General features: G+C 35.1%; 1 protein-coding gene across 1 annotated transcript in view; it reads right to left on the bottom strand.

Annotated features, from left to right (window-relative positions):
• Positions 1-10,257, bottom strand: part of SLC12A1 (solute carrier family 12 member 1) — a 104,034-nt gene extending 93,777 nt beyond the window's left edge. Inside the window, exon 1 of the mRNA XM_030930776.1 lies at positions 9,838-10,257. Within this exon, the coding sequence (XP_030786636.1) occupies positions 9,838-10,257 (420 nt within the window). The remainder of the gene's footprint in view (positions 1-9,837) is intronic.
• Between the last annotated feature and the right edge of the window lie 1,071 nt (positions 10,258-11,328).

Raw genomic sequence — 11,328 nt, 5'->3', positions numbered from 1 at the left:
TTCTTTCTTCTTTCTTTCTTTCTTTCTTTCTTTCTTTCTTTCTTTCTCTTTCTTTCTTTTTTCTTTCTTTCTTTCCTCTCTTTCTCTCTTTCTTTTCTTTTCTTTCTTTCTCCCTCTCTCTCTCTCTTTCCCCTTCCTTCCTTCAACAATGTTGAATTCATGAGGTGGACTTGAAAGTTCATGGTCTCTACCACTTAAGAGCAGTTATCCTAGTTTCTTATCCATTCTTGCCTCCTACTTCTTTTATCTTCCATCTCTATGGGATAGCTCATTTCTTATTGTTTCTTCTGGGTAGGTCACATTTAAAAGGGAAGAAGAAGAGAATGAATCTTAAGACAGATTATTTTATTATTTTCTGACAGTATTGGGAAAAAATGGAATAACAGAAGAGATTGAAGTTAATAATTAAAATTATTTTTTAATTACCTGAGGAATATGTTAATCTTAGATATCCTCAGTCCTTATTTGCACAAATAATTGAAAGCTAACATAATATATTCACACCAGTGTAAGAATAAAGACAGTCCAAAAAATTGAGGCTAACCGAGTGGGGCAGAAACTGGTCATCTATACCAGCTACAAATGCAAACCAAGTATGTAATTCAAAATTTTCTACTTTTTAAAAAGTGAAAAGAAATTAGTGCAATGAATTGGGTTTAGATATGGACCCTTACATTTTAATGTTATATTTAATCTTTGGAGAATATCATATTTCTAATATTTGCAATATAAGTATTTGTTAGCAATAGTTGCACCCCAACTTTCTGGGAACTGAATCACAGGAGTGTTTTAGTAATGTATTTTACTTAATGGAATATCTATGAAATATTATTTCAATATATAATCAGTATAAAAATATTAGGAAATATTTTATATTCTGTTTGTAATAAGTCTTTGATATTCAGTGTGTATTTTCCACTGGCAGTACATCTCAATTTGGATTAGCCACGTTCCAAGTGCTCAATAGCCCCATATGGTTACTGGCTACCGTATTGGACAGCACAGGTCTATACAATGAAGTCAATTTCAGATGCATGAAACATTTGAGGCTGTTTTTCCAGTCCATTAAAAATTCTGTTTTTCTCTGAAAGAATTCTATACACATATGGAAGGTGAATAGGTCAAATGTAACTTTCATTTTTTCATTACTGAAATGTATAATCAGTGAGAGCAGGGAATTGAGGAATGTGTTAAAATGTCCATGAATGTTGAAGGGATTATTTGGTTAGGAGACCCATTTATTTGGCTTGATTTGAGAAAAACTTTTTAAAAAACTGTCAATATTGTAGTTAATCAAGATCCCATAGCCAGACCATCAGCAGTTACTCACTTTGGGAGAGGGCAGTTTTCATTGTGTAAATTAATTGGGGATCCCAAGAGACACTGCCTTAGTCACTTGCCTTTTTTAAAGTTGGTCTTGGGAATAAAACCCATGTTTTCTGATTAAGCTTGAAGATTTGGTCTGGGAAATTGCTCTGCTACCTGATAAACTCCAATGGTGATTGTGACCCTTAGATATGAATTGATGAGAATATCCAAGACTGTAAACAAATCTTACAAAGTAGGCTAAAGGATGAATAGGGTATTTAAAATTTCCTCTAAAATGAACATTCCTTCCTGATGGATGCCCTCTCTGGTCACAGTTTAATGGTTCTTCAATTTATCACTAGGACTTCACAATATGATGCAAGAAGAATATTCTATGAGAGAATGGCAGAGAAACCACTATATGTGCAAGTTAGTAAAGCAATCATTTTCTAATTTATTCAAAAGTATAGTCAATGAAGGGTGTTCAACTCTCCTTTAGGTAAGAATAATATGTTCAACCTGCTAGAGTTCCAAAGTTTTAAATATATTTATACCACAGAGGGGAAAAAAACCTCAAATGTATACTTCTTTTGTTGACTATTAAGATCTGATAGTAAATTTACAAGCACAGAAGCCATTTCCATTGCTTACTCTCATGTAGGAGCCAAAAAAATCTGGCACCATAAACTAGGATACTTGGAATCTAGTTTTGGTTGTGCAGTTAATTCAGGGTGCGTCCTCCTTCAAGGTGTTTAACAGTGCTTGAATACTGCCAATAAGAATAAATCCAGTGGCTTTTGTGAAAAATCTTATCTTGAAGTAATTTACTCTAAGGCAAAATTGTTTTTCTCTGTTTGCCATCTTACTGTTCTGACATGGCAAAGCAAACCTTGGTTTTACTCTTTAATAAATGCCTCCTTAGTAAATCAGAACAGCAGTTGTAAACTCATCTTATCATCAAAGTACTGAACATGACTTTGGGTGGAGGGTTTGTGGGGACTTGATGGCTATGAGCTGTGTAGCAAGTGGCCTGCAGTCTCCTGGCTGGTTCATGTTCTTGAGGCCAAAGTCTCAAAGACTAAAAGTTTTATGATTGCTGCCTGAAACCAGTTTTTCCCTTCATACATTGAATTAATTTGTTTGTTCACACTCCCATTACCATAAATGATGACCCATAACCTTTTATAAATGTATTCTAAATTATGTAGCTTTAGGGAATGATTATTTATTTACTAAGAATTTTACCTGTGTGTTAAAGATTCAGGAAAAGTAAAACAAAGTATGTTTAAAAAATGAAAAGAAAGAAAGACCACTTGATAAAAGATTATCTCTACTCCAGTTTTGACAAGCTAATGAATCTTCAATCACATGCAGTTTAAAGGGCAATAAGTTCTTGATAATGAAAGATTAAATTATTTTATTTAATATGTAATGTGATTTTCAGACCCCAGAAACATATCAGATACCTTTATAGCTATTATCAAAGCAGAGGAAAATAAATATATTTGTTCTTTAAGTTCCAGCTAGATACTATTTGTTACTTAAATCTTTATGGGGCAGGGAAAATAAATATATTTATTCTTTAAGTTCCAACTAGATAATATTTGCTACTTATACATTCTTTCGAATTTTGAGCCTTTAATCTCAGGTTGATAGAATTCTTAGACCACCACCGAGAGACAGTTCCATAAATATTTACACCTAGATGATCCTCCTGTTGTTTTAAACTTTCTTTTATTATTGTCATATTCAAACATATGTAAAAGTAATGAGAATAACAAAATAAATCTCAGATACTCATTATTGAGTTTCAACAATGATCAACACATGGCGAAACTTATTCCACCTAACCTAAGCCCCTCCCACTCCTGCCACTCAGTTATCTAAATGCCAATCCCAGTAAGAACCAGATGATTCCTAAGCTTCATTTCAGAACGAAAAACATATGATTCTAATCATATTTCCATACTTTACTGATCAATATTATGTTTATACATTTCTATCCCTTTGGGATAAAAGGCAATATTTTAAATTATGAAAATGAGTCTTTTTTTTCTTGTTTTGAAAGTTATTACACATTATGCCTATAAATCACTACCAATGGTCACAATTTGTAATCATAATGCATTTACTATAGCTGAAACCACATATCTCACACACAAATTGACTTGTGTTTTTGATAATTTAGGACAAAAGTTAGCTATGTGCAATGAACTGGCTATGAAAAAGAAAATGGAAAGGTTCTTAATATTTTCCAAGTATAAGTTTAAGGGAACTACTACTCTTCTTGCCATCTATTACTAAACTATTTATAATAAAAAATTCTTTCTGGTTTTTGTTTTTTCCCACAGATTGTTTTAACAGCGTGAGCTCCCCAGGGAACTGGCCTTGCGTACTAAGAAACTCTAACTAAAGTATCAGAATGAACTCTTAGTTGCAGAGTTTCACTCCAACAAATATTTTAGGGGTGGCTTCTGGTCACTGGTCATGAAGGCGTTTATTGCTTCAATTTTAATGTCTATTTTATTTGGCTGTTTGTTAGCTTAGCAATTATTTCTAATTTCAGATATCCCCAATTTGAATGCCAAAGTTGCAAATTTGAACTTTGACACACTGTAGAACAGGTTATTTTCTAGAGAAAACATTTGTACATTTTTGTCCTTTTATAGAAGATAAGCATTTAATACATTGATTTATGTGGTTTAGTGTTTGTTAACTTGACTACATTTCCCTTGTTCGTATCCATAACAATGTCGTTTGACTTATAAAATTCTAGAGGAGGCTGGGCGCAGTGGCTCACGCCTGTAGTCCCAGCACTTTGGGAGGTCGAGGAGGGTGGATCACGAGGTCAGGAGATCGAGACCATCTTGGCTAACAAGGTGAAACTCGTCTCTACTAAAAATACAAAAAAAAAAAAAAAAAAAAAAAAAAAAGCGGGGTGTGGTGGCGGTGCCTATAGTCCCAGCTACTTGGGCGGCTGAGGCAGTAGAATGGCGTGAATCTGGAAGGCTGAGCTTGCAGTGAGCCAAGACCGTGCTGCTGCGCTCCAGCCTGGGCGACAGGGCAAGACCCTGTCTCAAAAAAAAAAAAAAAAAAAAGAAAAAAGAAAAAAGTTCTAGAGGAAAGAAGTCAAGTCACTTTAACTCACTTTACACAGAAACTCTTGTAAATACATGGTTAATAAATGCTTCTGATGATGACAATGAAAATGATTGAGACATAATTCTGTAGGACAAGCAATACGATTTTTTGTCACAGTCTCAGAAAAACGGACCGAAACAAGGAAGAACCTCCTGCTCAGCCCATCATGACAGTGTGATTTTCTTCTTCGTGCCTGAGGCCCGCCATTCTCCACAGCTGTTGAACGAGTTAATGAAAAGTGCCGTGGGAAAGCAGACTGAGGATGGAAAGTAGAACTTCAGAGCAAGGACTCTGGAGTCCTGCAGACGTGAGTTCAACTTACGAGCCATGTGACCTTGGTGTCTTGACCTTGGAAGTTCATTGACTTTTGCAAGTCTTTATTTTCTCTTCTAAAAGATCTGTAGCATTTTATAAAACTTTCACCATCCATAAAAAAGCAATACTAATAGTACCCTCCTTGAGGCATCGTTGTTAAGGATTGAGTGAGAATTTTTTAAGTGCGAGCACAGTGTCTGAAACATAACAAGTTCTCCATAAAAAGTTGGTTATTACTACACTGCATTTAAAGCTAATGCTTTTATTTACAAATTGTTTGTAGTTGTTAACAGCATAATGATCCAAATATACCGTCATTCCATTGATTTTTGTTTTGGATTAGTTTCTATAGAGTTAGCTTCTTTTAGAAAAACATTTGTCTTAATTGTATAGTATTTTATACTTTTCATAGATAGCGTATTTCAATGACACATGGCTTTGATAGAAAGTCTCTATATTTCCTTGAATCCTTCTAAATTATATTTTTCTGAAATGCTAACAACAATGGTGGTTAGTAAGTCTGCAAAGGAGTTCCATCTTGGTTAGTCCTGTATTAAGGAATTGTATGAAAAGTTGGCCACAGGAATTAGGCTGGATACTGAAAGCAAAATTCTCTTTACAAAGTAAAGGCACTAGATTAATCTTTGCCAGATGCCAAATAATTATTACATATGCTTTAATATGGAAAGATCTCCAGGGTATGTTTGGTAAAAACTGCAAAGAGTGCAGAACAATGTGGAAAATACGTTCTAGTACATGTTTGAAAAGAAATGTAAACAGAAAGTTAGATTGATAGGAATCCAGATATTTATAGATATATGTGTATGTTTATATAGGCCTAGAACATTTCTGGAAGGATTTACAAGAAACTGTCAGTAATGATTTTCCTGGAGAGAATAACTGAATATTGATGTTAGATGAGAAGCATTTTATTACATATTTTTTAGTACTTGTTAAATATTTTGTTAGTATTCATTTTACTTTTAAAATAAAAAGCTAGTATAAAAATTACTACTATCATCAATGATCATTTAATTGAATTCTTACCCATTGTAAGGGTAGACTTTATACTCATAGAAACCAATGTTCACAAGCATCTTGCAAGACAAGTAGAAGTTATGTAGCTCGTACAAGAGCTTGAACAGAGCAAGTAAAGGATAATTGTTTCTCCTGCTCTTAAGCAGAGTTTTCAGAAATTTATAGTTCATGGTCACCAGTATAGGTATTTAGCTCTTTACTAACATAGATAATAAAAATAATTTATTCAATTATGATCTCAAGTCATTGGGATTACAAATTCTGTCAATATCTATCACACCTATAGCTTCATTTAAGGTAGAGCCTTAAAATAATGTCTTTCAAACCTGTTTTTTATTTTACCTATTAGAATAATTTTGTCATGTAACTTTTTTTCTCACTTGGAAATTATAACCAAAATTTACACAAAATCCAACTGGTTTTCTGACTAACCATGTTCTGCCATTCAGTATGAATGTGCTATTGCTATTATAACTTTTAAAAGCATTATAAATCACAGTTACAAAAAGTATTGTCTAGCTTATACTATGTCAATTACCTTCTACTTTTAAATGATTTAAGTAAACGCTATTATTTATATTTTTTGCATACAAAATCTGTGAAGGGTCTGAGTATAATCATATATTGTTTGTTCTGTTGATGATTTCTAGTTGTGATTTGAGGAACTACCATAAAAATGTCAAGGGCCACAAGGAGGTGGCAGCATAGCTACAGCACATTGCAGGTTTTCAGTTCTTACATTTGAGGGGGAGTAGCTGAGTCAAATTCACTAGCAAACAATAAAGCGATAAACTGAAGAAGGCCCAGGCTGCTACACATGGAGAGGCAGGCTAGGCTGTACAATTTCAGCAACACTAGAATGGGTCTGGCTGCAGAAATGTGCACATTGTAGATTGTGTGGTTGAATCTGAATTCTTCTCCCAATTTGGCTATGTGGATACCTCTTCATGATTTAATCAAGATGAAGTTTCCTAGATAACTGAGCATCAAGTCTTTATAAAGAGTAGCTTATTACTATACGCGTTCAAAATGATTATTCAGCGCTTAGGCCTAATTTTTAATATTTTAATTTGCCATTCCTTTGTGTCTAAGAAAAAAAATGCTTTAAGTCAAAGTTCAGTCTTTAGTTTCATTTTATCTCTTCAAAAGTGATGCAATATTCCAAACAGCTATTACATTTATCTAATGCAGCTATAACATTCCTACTGTGTGGTCATTTAGATGGCTTTCTTTTTCTTTCTTTCTTTTTTTTTTTTTTGAGTCAGAGTTTCACTCTCGTTGCCCAGGCTGGAGTACAGTGGCATGATCTCAGCTCACCACAACCTCTGCCTTCCAGGTTCAAGCAATTCTCCTGCCTCAGCCTCCCAGGTAGCCAGGATTACAAGCATGTGCCACCATGCCTGGCTGGTTTTTGTTGTTGTTGTTGTTGTTGTTTTTTGTTTTTTTAGTAGAGAAGAGATTTCATCAGTTGGTTATGGCTGGTCTTGAATTTTTGACCTCAGGTAGTCCACCAGCCTCAGCCTCTGAAAGTGCTGGGATTACAGGAATGAGCCACCACGCCCGGCCTTTAGATGGCTTTCTAAACTCCTGATCCTTTAGAGCTTTTCTCTCTTTATTGAAAGATTTACATAAGCCATGGCTTTTGCAATTATAAATAAGCTACTTTTCTCTGTCTGGAATGTCAGTCCTAAGAACAATGTGAATTTATTCCATTTCTTTTTTAATGAAGTTAGAATTCTATTTTCTTTTGTTGTAAATTGGGGAAGTAGATGAATGAGAATATTTAAATTGTGATACTAACTTTAAAAAAGGAGGCAACTTTAAAAATTATCATGCGTGATGTGGTAGAGTATTGTGGGATAGAATTTAAGGTCTTTTTAAAAAAGAACTTTGATTCATTTTAATTCTTCAGAAACAATTGAAATATCTTTTTACGATGCCCTAAATTTCTTTCTGCCTTTTCCATGTCTTGGAAACTACTGGTGGCTGCTTCTGTCAACCTTCTTTTCATTTTTCTTCTCCTTTTTCTCTCTGCCATTTTCCTTTCCTTTCCTGACACAGAAAAGGACAGTGACACCTCAGCTGGATTTCAAGAGTTCAGATTGCCTCCCTTCTCAAAAATCTTCATGGAGCTACCATGTTGTCTGAAATTGTTGCATTGCTAACTTCTTTTGATTAAAGCATCAAATATGCCAGATAAAATCTAAATCTTAGGCCTATAAGGAAACCAGCCATTTGGCAGACTGTTGCCAATTTAGTACACAGGACTAGCAAGGTTTGGTGGGGAAAGGGGATAAGGAAACAAAATTAAAAACATGGACCCCTCCTGAGGAAGTCACTCAGTCTCTGGTGGTAGGACCCAGAGTCAGGGACCCTAGCAGCCAAGGCAAATACATTTTAGAGATGGATTTTCTTGAGGAAGGAAAGGTGAGCAGAAACTAAAGAAAAATTTTCCCCTTTATTAGCATCTTTCCTAAGAGTAGTATTCCTAGAGTTTCTGGAGTGGATGATCATTTAAAAAAATATTGAAGGAATGAATGGATGAATGCATACAAAAGGAACTGTTTCAATCATTTTCTTCTCTCTCCTCAAAACTTGGGCAAGAGTAAACTCATTTGAATATGTGACATCTAATCATTCTTTTTAGCAGGTAATTATGTTTCATAAAGAATGATATTTATTCCAAACTGGTCTGGAAGAGCAGGAAGATAAAATTGATCAGTATATTTTGGAGAAAGTTATGGAAGAAGAAATCTACAAAGTTATAAGGTTGGAGGCTGGGCGTGGTGGCTCACATCTGTAATCCCAGCACTTTGGGAGGCCGAGGTGGGCTGATCACTTGAGGTCGGGAGTTCGAGACCAGCCTGACCAACATGGAGAAACCCTGTCTCTACCAAAAATACAAAAAAATTAGCTGGGTGTGGTGGTGCATGCCTGTAATCCCAGCTACTCAGGAGGCTGAGGCAGGAGAATCGCTTGAACCTGGGAGGCAGAGGTTGCAGTGAGCCGAGATTGCACCATTGCACTCTAGACTGGGCAACAAAAGAGAAACTTTATCTCGAAAAAAAAAAAAAAGATTAGAAAAAGTGCTGCCTCATACTTCTAACACACTTGGGAATCCTGGCTGTGTTTCTTAAATAATGAAAAGTTTAGCCACTTCTGCTGCTTCTGTACTTAAATTTAATTTAGTTATTTTTATATGCTTAAGCACATTCAGGAGCCTCAGGCAAAGTTTTAAAGAGGAAGGGATAGAATGCTGAATCTTATAAATCTCTGCCCTCTCTTTAAAGAATATAAAATTACCCCTATGCACTAAAGGCTGGCACCCACAGTATTAACTACAGCAAGCACAAATGTTTTGCTTTTTATACGATTGACATAGAGACATTAATACTGACGTGAAACCAGCTTGATATTCAGTTTGACATGTTTAACCAATGTAAATTGAGTAGACTATAATCATAAACAAGGTACAACATATTGCCTAACGTTTAGAGTTAATTCTTTAGTTCTCTATCCTAAGTCAGAAAACATTTGTTGAGCTGGGCACAGTGGCTCATGCCTGTAATCCCAGCTCTTTGGGAGGCTGAGGTGGGAGGATCGCTTGAAGTTAGGAGTTCGAGACCAGCTTGAGCAACATTGCAAGACCCTGTCTCTACAAAAAATAAAAAAGTCAGTCAGGTGTGGTGGTGCATGCCTGTAGTCTCAGCTACTCAGGAGGTTGAGGTGGGAGGATTGCTTGAGCCCAGGAGTTCAAAGCTGCAGTGTCCACCACACTTCAGGCTGGGTGACAGAGCGAGACTTTGTCTCAAGAAAAAAAAAAAAATCCAAAGAAAAAAAGCATCTGTGAAACACTTTTTTGTGTATTTTCTGTTTACTGGGAACTAGGGACAGTTTTGTAAGTAAGATGGATAGTGTTTGGAATAGACCTCTCAATTTGACTGTTTCACATTCATTCATAGTGTAATGAAAGAGAAGGAAATGACCTGAAGTTATGAATAAGGGAGGACACTTGCCTGTGTCCTTCAAGCTTACCTTTGTGAGTTGCTCGTGAATCTCAAGCAGGCTGGGTCGGTTGACCTTGGGTCCACTGATGCTGCCGGTGTTGCGATAGTACTCTATCTTGGGAACGGCATCCATGGTGTTGTGGCCAAAAGTTTGTAGGTAGTATGTGTTTGTGTGAGAATCATAAGCATGAAAACTGGCATCTGTTTTAGCAGTTTCTCCACTTTGGAGGAAATTGTCATAGCACTCCTGATTCCCAGGCCTAAAGCTGATTCTGAGTCTTTTCTGAGCCTCATCCCCAAAAGAGGTTTCTTCATAATGTGGTGGGTCAGTGTTGTCATTTGCCACTGCACTGCTCTCATGGTTCTCATTTATGACATTAACTTGAAAGCGATTGGTATTACTGGGCACTGAATCCAGAAATATGTTGGAAGAGTTGTTCAGTGACATCTTCCGAAATTGATTTTTTACTGAGCTATCTACTTTATGGTTGTGTTAAAAAAATCTATGTATTTCTTCATCAAAATAAACACTAATGTGCTTCCATTAGGGAGTTCCTGGCTTTTGTTCTAGACCATTCAGTAAATAGATTCTTGATATATTGTCTCCTATGTAATCTTCAGGATGTTCTTCAAAGCTGTCATTGAAAAAGAAAATTAAACTTGTTCCAAGTAATACAAATATATTTAAGTAAGGGTGGGATATAAGGGAACCGTTTTATTTTACAAGACATATAATTTTAAACTCATTTCACTAAAATTTGTCCAGGAACCTTAGTCATGTGAGTAATTAAATCCAATAATAAATAACTGGAAAACTGTTCCAGCAAACAGAATTTCCAATGCAGTCATTAAAATGTTACCTGTGTTTGTAGTATTTGCTTGGATTCAGTGCACTGGAGTTCACTATGACTTTAGCACAGATGTAATTTTACCTGTTGAATACAGTAAGACCTGATGAGAATGTTCTCAGCCTAAGACACAGTTCACTGACAGTACTAAATACTGAAACTGCAAAGTATTTTGATTGATAGGAATATACACTATATGACATGTAAAATGAAAGACAAAACTTCTAAAAAACATATTCTTGCTAGTTTATAAAAATCTGTACATGTTCAACTAATAAATTTGTTCCAAATTTTGCTACCTATACAAGTAAAAAATTATGTTTTAGAATATGCATTTAAAAAATACATCCCATCAAGATGATGTCTCTGTGAATTCTTGGATGTTTTACAGGATCCAAATGTTTCATTTGCTCATATATTTATTTGTTTTGCAAATACTAACATGAAACCTTAAAAATATGAATATAGAAATAAGTCATATATCTATAAGAAATAAGTCATATACCTTAAAAAAGTCCTCTGTTATATTTAGGTAAAATAATCATGCTCTACTGACTCACTTTAATGAAATGTCCTCAATAATTGAGAGGTTTATATTTGACTGTGAGATGAATAGACTTCACAATAATTTTCACAATTTCATAGTGCTGGCCTGTCTTAAAACACTTTCT

Source organism: Rhinopithecus roxellana, chromosome 5 (assembly GCF_007565055.1).
Source record: "Rhinopithecus roxellana isolate Shanxi Qingling chromosome 5, ASM756505v1, whole genome shotgun sequence".
NCBI classification, from domain to species: Eukaryota; Metazoa; Chordata; class Mammalia; order Primates; family Cercopithecidae; genus Rhinopithecus; species Rhinopithecus roxellana.
Note: the sequence above shows the minus strand (reverse complement) of the source record. Positions and strands in the feature narration are given on the sequence as shown.